This window comes from Spermophilus citellus (assembly GCF_964194105.1).
Source record: "Spermophilus citellus genome assembly, chromosome: 2".
Lineage (NCBI taxonomy): Eukaryota > Metazoa > Chordata > Mammalia > Rodentia > Sciuridae > Spermophilus > Spermophilus citellus.
Genome location: NC_138183.1, coordinates 31,256,381 through 31,280,988, shown reverse-complemented (window position 1 = coordinate 31,280,988; position 24,608 = coordinate 31,256,381). Strand labels below are relative to the sequence as shown.

Below are 24,608 nucleotides of genomic sequence, written 5' to 3'. Positions count from 1 at the left end.
TGGGAACCCCAGCAGTGGTTCATCTCATGCTTGTCACACTGCCAGCAGAACTCAGTTTGTCAGCCATTATCTAGCTGGAAGCCCAATGCTATTTCCCTGACATCTCATTCTCTCTCTCCACTGTGTATTTGCCTGAAGGAAGGAATACATACAGAAGAGGATCTGGCTCTAAACTCTGTGCCAGAGAGGGACTCTAATGTTCTGATGTTTTTGCAAAATTAAAAGTGCCATTTCATAGTACTTAAGCATCATATATACATTGCAAATCTAAGAATGTGTGGCTTCCTCTCCAAGCTCTCATTAAAAGTCCATAAAATTGTTTAAGGGGCCTATTACTAGAATTCTTAAGAAACACAAAGCCCTTATGTTCCATAAAATCTTTTATTTCCTCTCTTTAAAGAACTTGAGGTGGCAGGCCCTGTTGTCCATTGGGGAGATCATTGTAGCTGACCACAGAGAGACCAGCTTCCCAATGCTGCACAATTATAAGGATTGGAGGGCTGGATGCCTGTTATTGCCCTAATACCAAATGGAAGGGAGAGAACTGCTCACCCCCAGGCAGTGGTGCTTATTGGGATCCATGCATTCACTTTCCGAGGCAGACTAGACAAGCAGACCCATAACTTCATGGTCCTCCTCTGCATTCAGTTCACTGAATCACAGGCTCTGATGATCTGCCATGGCAATGTGATTGCCTTTGATTGCTTTTCATAAATTCTGAAGAGAAGGATGCAGACATGGGAAGCACTGCCTTCTATCTTTTCTCTTTTCTACAGGAAATCCCTAAGATAAATTCTATTTCCTCATGGCAAGAGTAGGCATTCCATGGGTTTAGAGATTCACTGTGAAGGAAAAGGTTGCTTTGGGACACTTTATCCCCTGGCCATATTCCCTGTGTGTTTGATCATTTCAGCACCATTGTTTTCTCAAGTGATGCCAAGCCAGCTTTTATTTCCCCCACCATCTGCTGCACTAATGACTCCACTGGCTCTTGGAGCAAAGCTACTGTCAACTTGAGACTAGGCAGGTAACTAGTAATAGAGGCCACATAATTAAATGCACATATTCCACACTGCCATACTACCCTCTGGGTCCCACACAGTGTGATACTACTGAACACAGTGGAAATACTTGTCATTAAAAAACAACAACAACAATCAATCGCACCAGTAGCAAAATGACATCTCTTTCAGTGAGAACTTTTAGGATCCAAGAGGTTGACACTCACTTGAGGTACTGCACTCCATCAGGGGTGGCTGGAACATTGTACCTCCTCATATACTCATGCATCTCTGGGAAGCTTTGCCTCACATAATCTTCAGCACTGCTCTCCCGGACAGTTCCAAACCGGAAGCCTTGGGACGGATGGTGCAGCTGAAGGAGAAAAGAAATGGTTTTAATCTAAGTTACTATTAGAATTGTTTCCAAATTTTTCCTTTTTCATTATTATTTGGAACCCAGGGATAATTTTTAGGACTTTTAAAACTCACAGAGGCACAAACATATAATAAAGATGTGCAGATACAGGTACATCCTCTTCCATATCCCAGTTTTCACATCAGAAATTGTTCTATCTTCAGAAGCAAACAGATGGGAAAAAGAAATCCAAACTACACAACATTTTTTTTCTTTATATTGACAACCTATGGTAATGCTTTAGAACCTGTACAACTTGGCATGTAGAATCAGCTTCATATTCTAAAGTGTATTTTGAAGTACATAATTAAGATAATAAATCAAAGATTATGATCCCCTTAGTTAGACCTACACAGAGGCCTAGTTAAAAACCTTGCATCCTCAGTTTAAAATATGCCTGACTCAACATTGCGAACATATCCCTCTCTTTTTTATTTTTATTTTATTTTTTTATTTATATATAATAGCAGAATGCACTATAATTCTTATTACTTTCTTAAGTATCAGTTATATTACATGTTAGGTGTGTTGATTTTATTTTTGGTATTATTATGAAATGCTCTTGTTCCTTTACGAAACTGTATTATCCAGTGCTGAGTCATGCTGCATATTTCCTCGGAAGGAATAGTGTGTAAGAAAGCTGAGCTCAGTGGAGGTGAGGGGTAGCAGGAGTAGACTCAGTAATGTCATAGTTCTCCAGGATGCAAGACTACATGGTGAGGATGGGCAGTCACTGGGAGTCCTGCTGAGACCTTTCCGTCACTAAGGATAGAAAAGATACATCACATGAAATGTTACTCAGTGAAATCTGGGAGAAGCCTTAATATGGGATCTAAAACTTGGACAATTTCAAATTTAAGAACAAACTGAAATTGGGTTATATTATAAAAGTGATGAAATATCCTGAAGTTTTTTTTTTAAGTTGTTGATGGACCTTTTATTTTATTTATTTATATGTGGTGCTGAGAATCGAACCCAGTGCCTCACGTATGTTACACAAGCACTCTACCACTAAGCCACAATCCCAGCCCAATAACCTGAAGTTTTAGGGCTACACTTCTCCACCAATGTTACAGTAAAGTTTTTGAACTTTTTTATTCTGTTTCATATTGATGTATTTTATACCACTGGTTCTGACTATAAGTTGTGGGGACCATGGGTCCATAGATGGGCTTCATGAACTTCAAAAATGTGAAATTTTAGGCAATAGTTTATGTAAATACATATTTGTAATTTTTTCCTATGGAAGGAGAAAATACAGCACTCTTTAAAAATTAATTAGGCTTTCAAGTTGTTTACAACCCCCAATGAAAAAGATAGAGAACTCACTGGATATGGTAACAAATATCTTATAATCAAAGTTGAAGTAATTCTGACACACACTAAAGGCAATATGACCATAATTAAATAAACTATATAGCATGTCCTTATAAGATATCATGAAATCTATAAAACAAGTTTGTAAAATATGCTTATAAAATCTGGCAGCTGCTCCTATGAAACAATGGAAAACGTTTTTATATCATGACCAAAATTAAATATGTGCATATTTATTTAAATACCATAATTCCCATAAGTATCACATATGAACAGGCACACACACACACATCCCTTGGAAGAAAATATATAAAGATATTAGCAATGGATGTATGACTGGTGATGAAATAATAATAAGTTTATTTTTAAGTTATGGGTTGTCTTCAGAAACATATATAATGTTTATAAGTAGAAAAAACTTCCTGCAGTCACTGCCATATAGGAACGGATCCCCTGGCTGTTCATGATATTTCTTTGGATACCCCACTGTGGAGTAGGTAATATGGTATTAGGCCCTTTGTTTAATGTAATTACAAATTCTAACATTTTATGTCAGTGCAACCTTAATGAGGCATAAACAATAACAACAGTTAACATTTACTGGTACTTATCATGTGCCAAACATGGTACTCAGCACTTCATGTGCATTATCTTTTTTTTTTCTATAGTATTTTTTTTGTTTTTTTTAATTTAATTTTTTTATTGGTTGTTCACAACATTACAAAGCTCTTGACATATCATATTTCATACATTAGATTGAAGTGGGTTATGAACCCCCAATTTTACCCCAAATGCAGATTGCAGAATCACGTCGGTTACACATACACAATTTTACATAATGCCCTATTAGTAATTGTTGTATTCTGCTACCTTTCCTATCCCCTACTATCCCCCCTCCCCTCCCCTCCCATCTTCTCTCTCTACCCCATCTACTGTAATTCATTTCTCTCCTTGTTTATTTTCCCATTCCCCTCACAACCTCTTATATGTAATTTTGTATAGCAATGAGGGTCTCCCTTCATTTCCATGCAATTTCCCTTTTCTCTCCCTTTCCCTCCCATCTCATGTCTCTGTTTAATGTTAATCTTTTCTTCCTACTCTTCCTCCCTGCTCTGTTCATAGTTGCTCTCATTATATCAAAGAAGACATTTGGTATTTGTTTTTTAGGGATTGGCTAGCTTCACTAAGCATAATCTGCTCTAGTGCCATCCATTTCCCTTCAAATTCTATGATTTTGTCATTTTTTATTGCTGCATAGTACTCCATTGTGTATAGACGCCACATTTTTTTATCCATTCATCTATTGAAGGGCATCTGGGTTGGTTCCACAGTCTAGCTATTATGAATTGTGCTGCTATGAACATCGATGTGGTAGTATCCCTGTAGCATGCTCTTTTAAGGTCTTCAGGGAATAGTCCAAGAAGGGCAATAGCAGGGTCAAATGGTGGTACCATTCCCAGCTTTCCCAGGAATCTCCAAACTGCTTTCCAAATTGGCCGCACCAATTTGCAGTCCCACCAGCAATGTACAAGAGTACCCTTTTCTCCACATCCTCACCAGCACTTGTTGTTCTTTGACTTCATAGTGGCTGCCAATCTTACTGGAGTGAGATGGTATCTTAGGGTGGTTTTGATTTGCATTTCTCTGACTGCTAGAGATGGTGAGCATTTTTTCATGTACTTGTTGATTGATTGTATATCCTCCTCTGAGAAGTGTCTATTCAGGTCCTTGGCCCATTTGTTGATTGGGTTATTTGTTATCATATTGTCTAACTTTTTGAGTTCTTTGTATACTCTGGATATTAGGGCTCTATCTGAAGTGTGAGGAGTAAAAATTTGTTCCCAGGATGTAGGCTCACTATTTACCTCTCTTATTGTTTCTCTTGCTGAGAAAAAACTTTTTAGTTTAAGTAAGTCCCATTTGTTGATTCTTGTTATTAACTCTTGTGCTATGGGTGTCCTATTAAGGAATTTGGAGCCCGACCCCACAATATGTAGATCGGAGCCAACTTTTTCTTCTATGAGACGCAGAGTCTCTGATTTGATATCAAGCTCCTTGATCCATTTTGAGTTAACTTTTGTGCATGGTGAGAGAAAGGGATTCAATTTCATTTTGTTGCATATGGATTTCCAGTTTTCCCAGCACCATTTGTTGAAGATGCTATCCTTCCTCCATTGCATGCTTTTAGCCCATTTATCAAATATAAGATAGTTGTAACTTTGTGGATTAGTATCTGTGTCCTCTATTCTATACCATTGGTCCAACCACCTGTTTTGGTACCAGTACCAGGCTGTTTTTGTCACTATTGCTCTGTAATATTGTTTGAAATCTGGTATCGCTATACCGCCTGATTCACACTTCCTGCTTAGAATTGCTTTTGCTATTCTGGGTCTTTTATTTTTCCATATGAATTTCATGATTGCTTTATCTATTTCTACAAGAAATGCCGTTGGGATTTTGATTGGCATTGCATTAAACCTATAGAGAACTTTGGGTAATATCGCCATTTTGATGATGTTAGTTCTGCCTATCCATGAACAGGGTATATTTTTCCATCTTCTAAGATCTTCTTCTACTTCTCTCTTTAGGGTTCTGTAGTTTTCATTGTATAAATCTTTCACCTCTTTTGTTAGGTTGATTCCCAAGTATTTTTTTTTTTTTTGAGGATATTGTGAATGGAGCGTTTTTCCTCATTTCTGTTTCAGAACTTTTGTCACTGATATACAGAAATGCCTTTGATTTATGCGTGTTGATTTTATATCCTGCTACTTTGCTGAATTCATTTATTAGTTCTAGTAGTTTCTTTGTAGACCCTTTTGGGTCTTCTAGGTATAGAATCATGTCATCTGCAAATAGTGATAATTTAAGTTCTTCTTTTCCTATTTTTATGCCTTTAATTTCTTTCGTCTAATTGCTCTGGCCAGTGTTTAGAGAACTATATTGAATAGAAGTGGTGATAGAGGGCATCCCTGTCTTGTTCCAGATTTTAGAGGGAATGCCTTTAACTTTTGTCCATTCAGAATGATGCTAGCCTGAGGCTTAGCATAGATAGCTTTTACAATGTCAAGGTAAGTTCCTGTTATCCCTAGTTTTTCTAATGTTTTGAACATAAAGGGATGCTGTACTTTGTCGAATGCTTTCTCTGTGTCTATCGAGATGATCATATGGTTCTTATCTTTAAGTCTATTGATGTGGTGAATAACATTTATTGATTTCCGTATATTGAACCATCCTTGCATCCCAGGGATGAATCCTACTTGATCATGGTGCACAATTTTTTTGATGTGTTTTTGTATTCGATTCGCCAGATTTTTATTGAGGATTTTTGCATCTAGGTTCATTAGAGATATTGGTCGGTAGTTTTGTTTCTTTGAGGTGTCTTTGTCTGGTTTCGGAATCAGGGTGGTGTTGGCCTCATAGAATGAATTTGGAAGAGCTCCCTCTTTTTCTATTTCCTGAAATAACTTGAAAAGTATTGGTATTAATTCGTCTTTAAAGGTTTTGTAAAACTCCACTGTATACCCATCCGGTCCTGGGCTTTTCTTGGTTGGTAGTCTTTTGATGGCTTCTTCAATTTCATCCATTGTTATTGGTCTGTTCAAATTGTGTGTATCCTCCTGACTCAGTCTGGACAAATCATATGACTTAAGAAATTTATCGATGTCTTCACTATCTTCTATTTTATTGGAATATAGGTTTTCAAAATAATTTCTAATTGTCTTCTGTATTTCTGTAGCATCTGTTGTGATATTGCCTTTTTCATCCCATATGTTAGTAATTTGAGTTCTCTCTCTTCTTCTCTTCGTTACCATGGCTAAAGGTCTGTCAATCTTATTTATTTTTTCGAAGAACCAACTTTTAGTTTTGTTAATTTTTTCAATAGTTTCTTTTGTTTCAATTTCATTGATTTCTGCTCTGATTTTAATTATTTCTAGCCTTCTGCTACATTTCCTGTTGTTTTCCTCTTCCTTTTCTAAGGATTTGAGATGAAGTGTGAGCTCATTTATTTGTTGTTTTTTTTCTTTTTTTGAGGAATGACCACCAGGCGATGAATTTTCCTCTTAAAACTGCTTTCATTGTGTCCCATAGATTCCGATATGTTGTGTCTATATTTTCATTTATCTCTAAGAATTTTTTGATTTCCTCCTTTATGTCTTCTGTAACTCATTGATCATTCAGTAACATATTGTTCATTTTCCATGTGATGTAGGATTTTTCCTTCCTTCTTTTATCATTGATTTCCAGTTTCATTCCATTATGATCAGATAAAATGCATGGTATTATCTCCACCCCTTTATATTTACTGAGGGTTGCCCTATGGCATAATATATGGTCTATTTTTGAGAAGGATCCATGTGCTGCTGAGAAAAAAGTATATCCATTTGATGATGGTTGATATATTCTATATATGTCAGTTAAGTCTAGGTTATTGATTGTGGTATTGAGTTCTATAGTTTCTTTATTCAACTTTTGTTTGGAGGATCTGTCCAATGGTGAGAGAGGTGTGTTGAAGTCACCCATAATTATTGTGTTGTGGTCTATTTGATTCTTGAACTTGAGGAGAATTTGTTTTATGAATGTCACAGCACCATTATTTGGTGCATAAATATTGATAATTGTTATGTCTTGTTGGTGAATGGTTCCTTTTAACAGTATATAATGTCTTTCTTTATCCCTTTTGATTAACTTAGTCTTGAAGTCGATTTTATTTGATATGAGGATGGCCACCCCTGCTTGCTTATGAGGACCATGTGCGTGGTATATTTTTTCCCATCCTTTCACCTTCAGCCTGCGTATGTCTTTTCTAATTAGATGTGTCTCCTGGAGGCAGCATATTGTTGGATTTTTTTTTTAATCCATGATACCAGCCTATGTTGCTTTATTGGAGAGTTTAAGCCATTAACATTCAGAGTTACTATTGATATATGGTTTGTACTTCCATCCATGTTTGATTATCTATACTTTTTTTAAAAAAAATTTAGTTTGTTTCTCCATGATTATCTTTCCCCTCGCCCTCTGTCTTTACCGAGGCACTTCCCACTGATGGTTTTGGTTATTGTTTTTCATTTCTTCCTTGTGTAGTGTTTTGCTCAAAATGCTTTGGAATGCTGGTTATCTGGCTGCAAATTCTTTTAACTTTTGTTTATCATGAAAGATTTTTATTTCGTTGTCATACCTGAAGCTTAATTTTGCTGGATACAGAATTCTTGGTTGGCATCCATTGTCTTTCAGTGTTTGAAATACATTGTTCCATGACCTTCTTGCTTTCAGCGTCTGTGATAAAAAATCCGTTGTTAACCTTATTGGTTTACCCCTGAATGTAATCTGTCTCTTTTCTCTTGTAGCTTTTAATATTTTCTCTTTGTTCTGTATATTGGATATCTTCATAACATTGTGTCTTGGCGTTGGTCTACTGTGATTTTGTGTGCTCGGTGTCCTGTATGCATCTTCAATTTGTATATCTGTTTCCTCTTTTATTTCTGGAAAGTTTTCTGTAATTATTTCATTCAGCAGGTTACTCATTCCCTTGGTTTGAATCTCTGTACCTTCTTCTATCCCGATGACTTGTAAGTTTTTTTTTTTTTTATGTTATCCCATAACTCTTGGATGTTTTTCTCGTGATTTTTTTACCAGCCTTTCTGAGTTGGCTAGACTCTTTTCAAGATGATATATTTTGTCTTCATTATCTGATGTTCTGGCTTCTACTTGCTCCACTCTGTTAGTGATACTCTCAATTGAGTTTTTAATTTGGTTTATCATTTCCTTCATTTCTAGAATTATTGTTTGATTATTTTTTATAATCTCTATCTCCTGATAAAGATGCTTAACTTCTTCTTTTATCTGTTTATGTAATTCATTCTCAATGAGTTCTTCGCTGCTTGAATTTGCTGTCTTGTATCCTCTTTAAGGTTCCATTCCATCTGTCTAAGGTGTTCCTTGAGTTCTTTATATGACCATTTTTCTGATGACTCTAGTTCCTCCTGAATATTTAGGCTGTCCTGCATTGTTTGTACTCCTTTTCTTCCTTGCTTTTTGAAGCTGCTCATGTTACTTCTTGTTCTGTTTGACTGCTGAGTTACTGTTTACTCCTATAAATTTATTTGATGCTTGGGAGGAAAGGTATTAGAAGGGAAGGGAAGAAGTCACTAAAGAGAATGAGAGTAAGCAGGTAGAATTCAAGGAAGGGGGGATAAGATAATTGAAAAGAAATGAAAAGACAAAAGAAGAAAAAAATAGGAAATAGAAAAAGAAAAAAAATTTTTTAAAAATAATAAAAAATTAAAATTAAAATTAGAAGAAAAAAAATTAAAAAAAAATTTAAAAAACAACAAGAATGAAAAATGAAAATGAAAGAAAAACCCAAATCAAAAAAAAAAAAGAAAAAAAAGTAATAAATGCAGTCTTAGAGTTTGATTAACTTCTCTTCCAGTAGGTGGTGCTGTGCCCACCAGGCCAAGTTTCTCCTGTCAATACGCGGGAACCAATCACTGTGCAGCAGCTCCTCCCAGACTGGGCGAGTCTCCAATCCTGAGTGCCTAGGGCCTCCTCTTGTGTCTAGTGACTTCCCACTTTTCCTCTAGCCAGGCCCCTCTCACGGGTGACGCTCACCACAATACTGGCTATACACCAGGTGTGCTGCTCCCGAGGGAGCCGTGTTTTCATGAACGACTGGGCACACTCTCCCAGTTTGCCATTCCCTCAGACCCTAAGTTTGTAGAGCTTGGGGCTGAGAATCCTCAGCGAATTTTACTTGCCCTCCCATAGCCACGCCCCCGGTAGCTGGTGCAAGAGACCTCAGCTGTCAGCACTGGTGGGAGCGGTAATTCCGCGCCGCGGGTCCCGCGCCACCTCTGATTCCCTCGGTCTGGCAATCGCGCTACGGGAGAGCTGGGAGGGGCCCTTAAGGTTTCCCCGATGTGTGGAGAGGGAAGGCTAGGGAATTACACACCTGTAGCCGCAGGTTTCAATGTAGTTATCTCCTCCGCTGCAGTCTGATGACGTCAGTTCTCTGCCATGGTGGTATCTCTTGCTAATGGCGACAGTTCGTCTCCCTTTGCCGGGTGACCAATGCAACGGGTGGGTCCTTACTGTCTCTCCCAAGCCCCGTTTCAAACCTGTGGCCACTACTTTTGAAGGCTCGGCATTTACCTCTGTAGGATCAGAAGGGCTGACCAGTTGTTTCAGCCGGATGGATTAGTGCTGAGTCACAGCTGTTTGTCTGCGGGAAGCAGGCGAACGGAAGCTTGAATTCAGCCAATCCGGGCTCAGAGTGTGGTCTGAGAGGCCCAGACTGTTCGCCCCAGATCCACGTCAGCTCAGCATTGCCTAGTGATCCTGAGCAAACAGATTTAGGTTGTTTACGACTCCCTATGCCTGCACAGCTGAAGAGGTCAGAGACTTGATCTCTCTGCGCCCGCCGCTATGTTGGAATCACATTATCTTGTTTAATCCTCATGATGGCTTCACCGGAGGACACTATTACCACTTTCTTTTGAAGAGCAGTATACCGCAACTCAGAGAAATGAAGTAATTGGTGTAAGATCATGCAGCTGGAAGTAGTAGGGATTGGATCAGAACCAGAATCTGTCTGATTTCAAAGCTCTGGTTGTTATCCACCCCATCATCCTGTCTTCCAATTCATAGCAGTAACTGGAGTGATGATGATTATTAGAGGGAACTCATCAGCCTTTTCTTAATATTCTCATTGAGACTTCAACCCCCTGGCAATTCTCACAATAGCAAATTGCTGTCCTATGGATGGAGAAAAGCAAATTCATCAGCATTTTCTCTGTACAACACCTATTCATTTTTTTTAAAGCCTACATCAAGATCTTCTGTGCGAAGTCTTTGGTCTTATATAGTTTCACCCTACTACCCAAAGTGATAACAATAAAAGTGATTAATTTCTTATTTATCTACACCAATACAGCAAACTGTACTTACAAACTATGTATTCTAGCTGTTAATTTAAGCAAACCTTTACATTTCCATGAATCATTTCTTCTGATCCACCAGAGAAACCTGTGACCTAGGTATTTTCACTATATTCTTCTCACAGATGAAGAAACTGAACATTAGAAAGTTTGACATTTGTCCAAGGTCACAGAGCTAGTAAAAGCACACCTGGGATTTGAACCCGGACAGTCTGATGGAAGAATTGGGCTTTGACTCCTGTAAAACACTGCTTCTGACATATGTCATACTCACTCCCTGGGTTTGATCTTTGCAAAATCTGCTAGTTATGTGCCAGAGTTAAGGGTTCAAACCTTTATAATCCTCACAATAATCATGGAATAGATGTTATTTTCTTATTTTACAGATTAAGACACTGAGGTTTGGGTAGCTAATGACCACATTTTCATAGAGATTAACAAGTCTTCATATTATACATAAAGATGCAGTTCTAAGTGTAGTTGTGTTAACATTTCATTAATGCCTAGATTTTTAACTTCTTCACTGGGCTTGAACTCTGTAAACAAGAATCTTGTCTAGTTTAACTCACCATGGTATTCCCAATGGCTTCCATCAAGTAATTGATCAATGGAATACTTGATAATGGATTAATTCATAGCTATTCTTTGAACACAAGGAGATGATGGCTTTTTCATTCATTTAGTACAAAAAGTGCTAACAGCTTGGCCTACCACTTAAGCATTGCCATTAAGCCTTTTCTTTAAGGTCAAAGAACATAGGATCATTAAATAACATACTTTTGTCTTGTATATGAAAAGACTCTCTTCCTGGAGTCTATTTCTTCACCTTATTCTGTGGCAATACTTTTATGGCAAACTCTGTCTTTCTGGGCTTTATTTGCTCTGCTGAAAAGAAAGGGTATCCTTTCTTTTTCAGGCACTAAGAAGGAGGTAGGAACCAGTAGACCCAGGCTCAGAATTTTGGTTCAGGACTGGCTCTTTGTATTTTATCCTTTCTAAAACTTTTGGCTGCTATTTGCTCATCAACTTCCACATTGGCTTCATGTGACTCTGTGGAGGTAGTGGTTTTGAGGTTTGGAGAGTGGAAAGTTCCCTAAAGCATGAATGAATAGGAAATGATGCATTCTGTTAGCTGGACGGGAGCCTCGCTCTTACGTGGAGATGTTTTACCTACAACTTCAGTGGTCTGAGTCATCATAATCTCCACCCTCATCATGTTCCCTTTCTTCCTCTCCAACTTCCTCAGTCATCTTAGAACTCAAAGATGATCTGATCATCATCCATGGCTTCCTATCCGGACTTTACCCTGGAATCTAAGGTTTGGCATGATTCTACTCCTGCCTTTTTTCTAATTTCATTTCCCTATTCTTACCCCTTACCCTGCGTACTTTTGTCAATTTTCTCAGTTCTTCCAACATACACATCTTGCTTGATCAGAGCTGTTACACAACCTTGGCTCTGTCTGGGGGTGATCTATTTCCCTACTGCTACTTCTCATTTATCTCGTTAACTCTTACATGCCATTTCCTCAAGGAAGCATTCATTGACCCTAAGCTTGGGTCAGGTCCCCTGAAACACTCATCTATTGCACCTTCAGTTTCACATAGCACTGATAACATTGGAATTATTTGCTAAATCTGCCTTCCTGGCTATATCTAAATTTCTACTAGCTCATTCATGTGGTCATAAGTCCTCAGCAAATATTAGCTGCTATCATCATCATCACCGTCATCAGCAACATCGTCACCATCATGCAAACATACAGTACTTGGCACTTAGGAGATGCTTGGTACATACGGGGATAATAAGTGAATCATCATTTTTGACATGAAATCCTTTTAGGCTTGATGCATTACAAATTTCATACTTTTATCCTATCTTTCTTTTCCCTTAAAGATTATTTCCCCCCTTTAATTGTTATCTTAATTCTTTCAAAGTAAGATATCCTTTTTTTATTATCTGTGTGAGGTTCTAATGGAAAATAACAGCATACTACTCAGCAGTCACAGAATAATAGAATTGGAAAAGTGATCTAAGAAGCGATTGATGCAACCCAGTGGGCCAGTGTAGTCTGCCCTGTGTGTAATTCAGCCAGCCAGGGATGTCAGAAAGCCTGCATCAAGGAAGGAGGATAAAAGTATACAAAGAGCTAAAGCATTTGAGCTGTATTACAACCATCACCAGGAAGTCCCAGAGAGAAAAGTATTCTTTAAATTTTCAGCTGAATACTTTACCAGCTCTTCCAATTCTGTTTATATTTGCATCAACCTCTTTGAGCCTTGGGGAAATATCTAAGGTTAAACTATCTATTTCTATGTGAATTGTTCAGTATCAATGAAATGTTGAACTCTACCTAGAGCACATGAAGAACAATCAGACATGAATTTCCCAGAAAGCAGGGAAGAAGCTCAAAACAAATGGAAATAAACTTAGGAAAAAACCACTATGATCAAAGTAGGAAGGATGCCTCAGATGAAAAATAATCCCAATGCTCTAGGGTTTATTTAAGATCTATATTTGTACCTTAATGCGATTGGTACTTAAATCATACATGGAATATAGCTACTGGACATTGTACAATGTTCTTTGGAATTGGGTGGAAAGGGTCATTTTTAGCTTGCCCAGTAGAAGGGGTATACCAGCTCCTCCCATGATGTTATTTTATCCACTCCAAACCCATGGACTATAATGTCAAGTGGTCTCAGGTTTCAGAGTGACTTTTAAATCATCTATGTACTTTAATCCACTAAAGTCTGAATCATTCATAACATGGTAAAATGTACAACACTGAGTTTCGTCAAAATAAAGTTTCTTAATCCTTAGGTCTAGGTTGGAGATTTTGCATGAAAGAATTCCTGGTTGATGATGCTACCATGGTTTGTGGACCAGACTTTCAATAGCAAGTTTATAATCTCACCAGAAAGTGCTGTTAAATTGGTTTGCATGTCTCTAGCAAATTACTCCTCTTGAAGCGTGTCTTTCACATATAAAGGATGACTTTGCATCCCCACTCAACCAATTTATTCCATTTAAATATATAATAATAATGATAATAGTAATAAAATTAATGACAGTATTTTTGGATATTTACTGTATGCTAATACATTTAAATATAACAAGATCACTACTTTTATTATTTATTGTTGCATATGAAAAAACTGAGATTCAGGGAAATTTAGTGCATTGTTTAAAGCCTGTAAAAAAATAAGATTGGATTTGAAGCTGTCTGACTCAAAGCCCTTACTTCCTCTTATCTAGTATTACATTCTGCATTTATAGACTTATTGTTCAAGCTTTGGTGAAATGGTAAGTATGTACCTATTTGTGCAACAATTTCATAACAATTTTGGTTATTATAGTTGTGGTCATACAATTTATATTGTAAACAAGGACACTTTTTAAAAAGAGGTCACTGTTGGTAATTATACAGGGACAACAGACCCACTAGAACTGTCCCTGGCAAACAAGGACATATCTTCCTCCTGGCTATTATTCATGCTCTGGACTTTAGAATACAGAAACATAAGGCTGAAAATGATGTTTCTGAGCCCTTCAAATATGAGTTCTGGTTACATCTTATGCTTCATTTTTTCCATGTTATTCTTCTTCTACAGAAGCTGCTTTCTCTATCTAAAGTTAAGCAGTTTACTGCCTTTCCCTTCATTTTCTGTTTGGAGATGACCCTTTGTATTAGGTCAGCTATCTATAGTCAACAACATTCTTCAACTACAAGCTTGATTTATAGGAGCTTTGGACCTGTTCCTTATGACAACTTGAATCATTACATCCAGTCCATATGTAGACGATGGGTCAGCAGAATAGGGCCCATGGGCCAAATTCAGCCTGCCATCTGTTTTTGTAAATAAAGTTTTATTGGACCACAGTCCTGCCCATTCATTTACATACTGTGTGTGGCTGCTCCTGTGCTATATCCAGCGGAGTTGAGTAGGTGTGCAAGAGACTGATTCACATAGCCTAAAATTTTTACTATCTGGCCCGATCAGAAAATGTTTGCTGAACTTCAGTAGGGACAATGTAGATATAACTATCTCCTTAACTCCCACATTTCTAGTTTTCCTCTCCATTCTACAATCCTAACATTCTTTTAAGAAGATTCACATTTGCAGGTGAATGAACAGAGGTAGGTGTGATTAATCTCAGCAAGACGATACTTAGGCTTTAGTATGATGACAAACACATTTCCATCTGCCCTGGTGTATCAATCTTCTAGTAGGTCCCGACAACTATAGTCCTTTGTTTCTTTCAATGGCCAATAAGTAAAAGAAAACTCTGGTCACCAAATTTCAAGTTCAAGTGATAGTATCACATGTGGACAAATTTTAAATGCTATCCTAAGGGCAGGTGTTTTGGGGACAACCTCTACAACCTGTTTATGAGAACTGACTATTTCCATACCTACTCATGTTAGTGGAGTTATTCATTCCATCTTTTTCTTTACGCTTCTCTTTTGACCCTGGCTTTTTATACCTGCCGACTCATCAAAGCTGGAATTTTTTATTAATCCTATATTATGTCTTCCATCATTTTCTTTTTTCTTATTTATTTATTTCTTACATACATGACAATAGTGAAATGCATTAAATTCATAATTATCCACTCACAGCACAATTTTTCGTGACTCTGTATATAAAGTATGTGCATGACAAATAATGCCATTATACATGAGCTCTCTCTCTTTTTTTTGCATTACAATTCTTAATACACCTTTATAACACAATTTATCATATCTCTGTTTACACACAAGGCATTATTTTCTTTTTTTAAACATTATTTTTTTTAGTTGTAGATGGACACAATATCTTTGTTTTATTTTATTTTTTTTTATGTGGTGCTGAGGATTGAACCCAATGTCTCATGCATGCTAGGAAAGTGCTCAACCACTGAGCTACAACCCCAGCCCTTCCATTATTTTCCTAATAAGCTAATCCTTATTGGGTGTCTCCTCCACTCCAGGCACTATGCCAAGAACTTAAATTCATCACCTCGTTTAATCCTCATAACAGCTCTTTTTAGGACATACAGTCATTATCCCCATTTTAAAGATGGAGGAACTGGAGCTTGGAGTGATTAAACAACTTGCTCAAAGCCATACAACCAGAAAATAGCAGAGCAGGGAAATGAATCCAGAAACCTGAGAACTTGTACTATTAATCTCTAGTTCACTTATCTCTAGTACATATTATCTCTAGTATATTGTATTTCTCCAGCACATTGTTGCCTTCAGGGAAGGTTTCTCTTTTTGAGAAACTATAGATAAGGCTTATATCCCTCAAACATAATGATCAATTTAATCCAAATGACTAAAACCAGCTTACAAAAATAAGACTAACAGCCTTATTAACCCTTCGGGTTTTTAAATAAGATGTTTATCACAGTTTTAGAAACAACAGCAACAACAGCAACATTTGAAGTGTGCTGTTTACAAAACTCATCCATGCGTATTATTCCATTCACAAGGCACAAAAAGTCTGATGGCTTCTATGTTCAATTCATAAATGGTAAAAAACAAGCTAAATGGATTGGCTAAGTTACCTAAAATAAGACATGCATCCTGTGTCCTAGGGGTTCAGATACTTGGGTTGGCTATCTAGCAGTACTGGCAGTAGGTGTAGGGCTGAGCCCTGCTCCTTCCTCCCTTATATACACATCCCTCCACCTTGTACACATACACATCCTCATACACATCTCCCTTGCATCAGCAGTCACCTTTTTGTTTATTTTTTCCACTCTACTTGGTTTTTGTTTGGGAGTTAGGGAATGAATTAGAAAGGAGATGCTAAAGTTGAGAAACTATAAAAATCCAGGATAGTGGAAAGATGAATAACTGGAGGAGATGTTAAAGATTATTCAGTCCATTCATTTATTTTCCACATCTTTTTTTTTTTTTTGGCTGTGTAAACCCAGGGTCACTACTGCTGAGCTGTGTCACCCCATTCATTAATTTTATAGGTAGCAATATAAATAATTTCCATTTGTTTGACTTTCCCCACGTGTCAAACATTGTGCTAACACCTTAGGATGGATTATATGATTTAAAGCACACAAAGATGACACTAAGTATTATTATATTTATCTTTCGTATGAGAAACCAACACTTGTTTAAACAACTTGCCCCAGAGAATTCAGTCAATAAGCATAAAGAAGAGTTCTGAACTCAGTCTGACTCCAGAGCCTGAACATTACACTGTCCTCCTTCTTGAAGGAGATTTAGGCCTATAAGGAGAAAAGTAAAGAAGGAACTTGCTCCAGGTCACACAAATAATGCAAATGTGAGCTTGACAAATCCTAATTTGGGATCCAATATAATCCGTCAACTTCCCCACATGAATGTGACTGATAAAATAATTATTCAACAACATTCCCCCATCTACTATTTATGAGTCATAAGTTTCCAGTCTTTGTTTCATCCTAGAAGAAATAATCTGAATTAAATTTGCTTAGCAAATCCATGAAATAGTATGCATTTACTGAGCTTCTAGAAATCCCTGGCATCTCATTTGGTATTTTGCTTTTTTTGGTAATACAACAGTGGGGTCTATTGTCATGGTATCCAAGTGAAGCGTTTGCCTTTAGACACTCTAAAGATAAAACCAAAGAATTATAGGATTTCTACAAAGGAATCATTGCTGTTCTGCGACAGATGTTCTACTTCTTTGCTTCTGGTTCTTTCTTTTCTTCCACAAAGGTCATTTCGTTTTGCTTCTTCTCTGTCCTTGGTCCTAATGTTGTCTTATCTTGTTCATCTGGAACAGCCTATCCTTTTCAGTTTACTGAGCCCCTTCCAACTGTCATCTCAAAAATCTCCCTCAAATCCTATTTTAAATGGACAGATAGACAAATGGAATAAATTCACCTGTTTAAAGCCAAGAGACTTTCAACAAAGTTCCAGAGAATTCACAATTGGGATTCATCTTTGATAAATGGTGTTGAGAAAACTGAGTATACATAGGTAGAAGGAAGATCTGTGTCTCATACCATATACAAATATCAACTTGAAATGGATTAAAGACATAAATAAAAATTGAAACTATGAAACAAATAAGGGAAAACACAGGGGGGACATGTTTTCTTCTCCATGACATTAGTCTGGGCAGATTTTTTTGAACATGACCTTAAAAGTACAGACAACAAAAGCAAATATGGACACATGGAATTATATCAAAAACAAACAAACCAAAACAAAACTTCTGCACAGCAAAGGGGAAAAAAAATCAACAACATGAGGAGCAACCTACAGAATGGTAGAAAATATTTGCAAGGTACACATCTGACAATATGTTAATATCCAAAATATATGAAGAACTGAATGCAATAGCAAGAAAAAAAATAACACTATTATAAATGGGCAAAAAACCTGAAACAGACACACAGTTGGACAACGGATACATGAAAAATTATTTCAACCTTACTAATCATGAGCGAAATGCAGATCAACATCACAATGAGATATCACCTTGTGCCTGTGAGAATAGCTATTACAAAAATCACAAAAGATAAAAAGTGTGGAAAATGTGAAGAAAAGGGAATCTTTGTACACTTTGGCAGAAATGTAAATTAATATAGCTGTTATGGAAAGCAGTATGGAGCTTCCTCAAAATATTAAAAATAGAACTGCCATCTGACCCAGGAATCCAGAAGCAGGGTATATACCCAAAGGAAATAAAACCTGCATGTTAAAGAGATATCCATACTCCCACAGTTGTTACAGCACTGTTTGTAATAGCCAAAATATGAAATCAAACTAAGTGTTCATCAGTGGATAAAGCTAATGGGGTACATATATACAAAGTAACACTAATTGGTAATAAAGAATAAAATCCTATAATTTGCAACAACATGGATCAACCTGGAGGACATTATTGCTGAGGGAAATAAGCCAAGCACAGAAAGACAAAAACATGATGACGTGAATCATAACTGAAATCCAAAAAGAAATTGATCTCATAAAAGTTGAGGGTAGAATGGTGGTTACCAGAGTCTGAGGAAGTTGGAAGGTGAGTTGAGGAGTTAATAAAAAAATTATGCTTATATGGTAGGAATAAGACTTATTATACAGATGGTGAATATAGCTAGTGATATAATCTTGAAAAATACTGAGAGTTGAACGTTAAGTGTTCTCACCACAAAATGATAACCATATGAGGTAATTCATATGTCAATTAGGTAGATTTATCCATTCCATAATTTGTATACATTTAAAACATCGTGTTGCACATAACAAACACAGTTTTATCTGTTACTTTAATCAAATCAGGAAAAATATCCCTTTTCCTGTTGGATCATCTTGTGCAGTTAGGTCCATTTCTCCCTTACATGTCAGATTATTTCACTAATATATGCTGTTGATACAATTTTCTCTGAACAAAGAAGCATGGAGCAATAATAATTACAATGGTGATGATGATGTAGCTCAGCATGTGCTAGGCACTGTTGAAGTGCTTTATACATGTGAATTTTCAAGATCTTTACAACAATCGCCTGATGTGGACTCTATTATTAGATCATTTATACATGAGAATTCTGAGGTGCAGAGCTGCTAGCTACTTATCTAAGCTGATGGAGCCAGAAAACAAGAGAGCTGGACAGATTGTGTGGTTCTGTCATTCTGGACAACAATAGTACGCAGTATAAAAGTTTTTTGGCTTTGCCAGCTATTCCCCTAACTACTGCAAGACTCACAAAATCTGCAAAATGGCTCTTTGAAAGAGTTCAGTCCTCCCACATGAAGCTAATAGCCCAAGGTGGAAACTTAATTAATCCCTAATAATTTGTCAATATCAGTAGCTATTATTTATTATGCTGATTATATATGTGGCCCTTAATAAATTATCATCTCATTTCAGTATGATTATGCTCCTATGAGGTAGCTTCTGTTAATAACTCCAGTTCATGAGTGGGGAATTTAAGTTCAGAGGTATAAAAGAAATTTCCCCAGGTCTTCAACACATGCTGTTAGAGTATGTGTTGCTATCTAGACATAGGAGCTGATTCCAGAACCTAACTACCACGTGAAGTATTTTCTTACATGGGATTTTCAAAGGAAATTATTATCATAATATAGTTTAGAATCATCATTCCTCTTAAGCTGTGTTTCCATGGAAGGTGGAAAACTTGAGGCTTGCACCAAGTAAGCGGGGGCCAAAACTGAGGCTACAGAGGCTCTTTCGAAAAAAAGGAAAGGAGTAATCCTTTAAGCCACAGTGTCGAAATAACCCTGGATTTTTGTTTATATAATTGCCTTGCTACACAGCCAAATTTGTAGGTGAAAAATGACCTGTGGTCTGTGGAACTCAAACTTCTCACTCAAGTCATTGCCCCTCACCAGCAAGGTGTTTACTGTAGGCTGCAGACTGTGCAGGCAGGAAGGTCCTTGCTGAATCTAGAGTCAGCAATTCTGGGCTGATTAAATGCAAATGAACGCAAACAGCTATAAATTTACCTCCAGCCTAGTGATGTAAGGCATTTGGCACAACTCTACTGACATCCTCATGGCATTGGACTTTTTTTTTTAATGCCAGTTTTTATTTCATTATATAACTCAGATGAATTAAATATCAAAGCATGTCCCATTTGGCCTTCATACAAGGTGGATTGGGTGTAAAAGAATCAGTAGGAGGTTTAGCCTCAAGGTCAGCAACCCTCTGACATAGACCCTAGGAAACCAGCATCTAACAGAGGCTGTTCCAACAAAATGTCAGATAAACAGAAAGACAAATCCCTGAATAGTAAGTAGTAAGAGAAATCCTTTCCTCTTGTTTTCTTTTTCTCTTGGGTAGCACTTGGGGTGACCTGCCTGTATCTTATACTTTCATTTGCCATGATTGAATGGCCAATCTGTCTTTGCTCTGGAGTACTCAAGAAATTAGTGATTGAGCCATTCATTATGAGGAGGGGTCCCTCAAAAATCCAGGCATCTATTCCAAATGCATTCAGGGAGGATAGGATGCCTCCTGTCTCTCCTTCCTCCCCCGGGGAAGCCTGCCTGTGGCATCCCTCCCAGCTTTTCTACTTGAAACCATCTCCGAGTTTATGACTGAGCTAGTGTTTGCTTATCTTTCTTTCTCTATTCAGCACATTTGCTCCAGTTAAATGAATCACAAGAGCAGCACAACTAAAGTCCTATTTTGTTTTGTGAGCCAAGCATCAGAGGGCAGCAGTCAGCTGAGTTAAAAAAAGCATTTTCTTTCTCTTTCTTTGGCAAATTTGAGAAAATTTTCATGCAGTAATAAAAAAATGCAATGGTTCATAAAGTTTGCAGTTGAGAAAAATGAGGATCAGTGAGATTAAGCAATTTGGTTAAGATAAGACAGCTAAGTGGAGCTATGTCATGTACACATTTAAAATATTGCACTCGTGTGCTGCCTCTGGGACTTAACCTGAATGTCAATTCAGTTTCCACAACCTTGAGTAATATTCACAGCACACAAACTAGGAGCATAAAATGAAAAGTTCATAATTCATGTGTAGAAACTGGCTTGGTAAAACCTGGAAGAACAGATGAGCTCCATGATTTGACTTTCTGGGTGACTAGATGGTAACAGTAGATGTTTATTAAGTGTTAGGTGAATGAATATGGCCATACTATAGAGAAAGAGTAAAGGAAAACTGATTCATGGTGTCAATTTATACAATCACACAAATCAAATGTATTTCATTGGTTTAAAAATGTGATGGTGGGGCTGGGGATATAGCTCAGTGGTAGAGCACATGTTTAGCATGTGTGAGGCCCTGGGTTCAATCTGCAGCACCCAAAGCAAAAAACAAAACAAAACAAACAAAAAATAATTGTGAGTGATTTCTATTTGACCATTTTAAAATTATCATGTTATATAAGTATTCACTTTAAAATAACAACATATTTTTAATTAAAAAATTAATGATCTTGCAACCCCCGAAGACCTCAAATAGACAAAGCAACCCTGAGCAAGAGGAGCAAAAAAGCCACAGGAATAACACTACCTGATTTTGAAACATACTAGAAGGTTATAGAAATCAAAGCAAAATGGTACTGATATTAAGAACAGACTCATAGACCAAGAGAACAGGACAGAGAACTCAGAATAAACCCATGCTTGTCTGGCCAACTAGTGAATTTCAACAACAATGGCAATAATATACAATGGAGAAAGGAGAGTTTCTTCAATACTCGGTGTTGGGAAAACTGGATATTCACATGCAAAAGAATGAAACTGGAGTCTTGTCTTAAACCATATGCAAAAACAACTCAAAATGGATGATAAATATAAGACCTGAAATTATAAAAATATTAGAAGAAAACATGGCAGAAAATTTCCTTGACTGTGGTCTTGGGAATATTTTATAATTATAACTCCAAAGGCACAGGCAGAAGCTAGACAAGGTGATGCACACCTGTAATCCAAGAGACTTGGGAAGCTGTTAGAGATGGATCATAAGTTCAAGTCCAATGTGGGCAACTCAGTGACACTATACCTCAAAATGAAAAATAAAAATGACTGGGGATATAGCTCAATGGTAGAGGGCCCTTGGGTTCAATCAATTCCCTGTACCCAAAACAAGCTAACAAATTTCATAAGCAACAAAATCAAAGATAAACTTTTAAACTAAAGTTTCTGCATGACAAAGTGGTAAAAAAATGAAAAGACCATCTATGGAATATTTGCAAAACAGTATATCTGATAGTGGGCTAATATCCAAAATGCATAAGAAACTCATACAACTCTATAACAAACAGACATTTCCCCAAAGAAGACACATAAATGATTGCCAGGTATATGAGAAAGTACTCAAAATCATTACTCAACAAGACATGCAATGAAAAACCACAATGCATTATCACCTCATACCTGTTAAAATAGCTTTTTAATCAAAAAATCAAGTGGTAAGTGTTGGTAAGGTTAAAAGGATATACATATAAAGGATGTACACTGTTGGTGGGATTATGCATTGGTATAGTCATTTGGGAAAATAGCATAGAATTTCGTAAATAAAACAATCATAAGATCCAACAATCCTACTTCTAGGTACATATCTAAAGGAATTGAAGTCAGTAACTTGAAGAAATATCTGTTTATTGCAGCATTCTTTACAATAGCTAAGACACGGAAGCAATATAAATTTCTGTGGATAGATAGGTGGATGGATAAAGAGACTGTGATATAATATATAAATATATAAAATGTATATAAATATATAAAAATATGCATAAATAAATATATATAAAGTAGAATACTTTTCAACCCTATCAAGGGAGAAAATCCTTCCATTTTGGACAACGTGGCTCAACCCAGAGGATATTGTGTAAAATGAAATAAGCCAGATACAGAAAGACAAATTCTGTATGATTCTACTTTAATGTGGAATCCAAGAAAAAAAGATGAACTCATAAAGCAAACAATGTCTGACAGGGCTGGGTGGAGAAGATGGGGGATGTTGGTCAAACGGTATAAATTTTCATTCATAAGATAATAAGTTCTGAGAATTAAATGGCTATAATTTACAGCACTGTATTGTATATGTGAGGTTATGAATATGTTAACCATGGTCACTTCACAGTGTATATAATAGATCAAAACATCATATTGTACACCTTAAAATATATTCCACTTTTATTTGTCAAATACATAAAGTAGATTTTACAAATTTGCTTAGTTATTAACATCTAAATCAACTCTTCTTTTATTTTTTCTTTTACTGATAGTTTTCTGATGATTTTGAGATAAGCTGGTTCATTTGCAAATGGATAGTTTCTTTTCAGAATTAAAGACTATAAAACTAAAATGTTTAAAATGATGTATAACTTTATTCAAAACCCTCAGTTTACAGAGGAAGAAATCAGAACTGTTCAAGTATGAGTGACTTGTCCAAGACCAAAGACTTGATTATGGCGAGATAGAGACCAGATCTAGTTTATGAGTCAAGGAGACTCTACTCCTTCCTCCAGATATAGCCATTGTGGGTGTTTTGGGTGGTTATCATGAATATTCTTGAAGTCATCTCACTCTCCCCCCTTTTCTGGAGCAGAGTTTGGCATTTAGATGTCCTTTTTTTGATGATAGCTTGGAAAATTTCTAGGCATTTTTGAGACAATAAATTTCTTAAGAACAAGAAGTAGGGGTTTAAGTGTGTGACTATCTGGTGCATAAACCATGGAGAGATACCAATCTCTTAGACTTCCTTAACTTTTTTGGTTATTCATGTATTTATTTTTAGTTGAAAGATTTCAAAAATGCTTTTTGTACATTTCTTCCTTACCACCCTGGGATGTCCGGAGGGGAATTGTTGTGTCCTTCATTTATAGAAAAAGGAACCAACCCTAGAGAGATTAAGTGGGTGGTGTGAATTGATTATACTAATTGGCTTCAATTCTTTCCTATTTTTTTTCTTTATGGTGCTAGGGATAGAACTCAGGGCTTCCTATGTGATAGACAAATGCTCTACCACTGAGTTACAGCCCCAGTCCTTTTCATTTTATTTTGAGACAGGGTCCTGCTTAAGTAGCCCACCCTGTCTTTGAACTTGTGATCTTCTTACCTCAGCCTCCTAAGTGGCTTGGATTATAAGTATGCACCAGCATAATTGGGTTATTCCTCCTTTTTGACTCATATGCTTTACCACATCACTGTGAGTGTCCCCTCTCTCTGCCTCTGGTCCCAGCCATGTGACTTGCTTTGGTCACTGCAGTGTAAGCAGACTTGATGTCAGCATAGAATTGGAAAAGTATTTGCACCTTTTTGTTTGTGTTATAGCCCCTGCTATCACCATGGGAAGACATGCCTTGATCAGCCTATTGGAGATTTGATATTTAGGGCAGAGTCATATCACCCCAGGAAATTATTGAATCTATCCTGTATTATCCAAAACCCAGCAGATCATAAAATATGCAGAGTGTTGATTAGGTCAGCTAAATCTGGCAAACTTGAGAGCTACATAAATGCTTTT

General features: G+C 36.9%; 1 protein-coding gene across 2 annotated transcripts in view; it reads right to left on the bottom strand.

The window, feature by feature from the left end:
* The window catches only part of GRIN3A (glutamate ionotropic receptor NMDA type subunit 3A), a gene marked incomplete at its 5' end in the record, with an annotated part of 175,024 nt that overhangs the window by 48,856 nt on the left and 101,560 nt on the right, over positions 1-24,608 (bottom strand). For both annotated transcript variants that reach the window (XM_081281130.1, XM_081281131.1), the window contains one exon: positions 1,229-1,374. In XM_081281130.1, the coding sequence (XP_081137256.1) occupies positions 1,229-1,374 (146 nt within the window). The remainder of the gene's footprint in view (positions 1-1,228; positions 1,375-24,608) is intronic.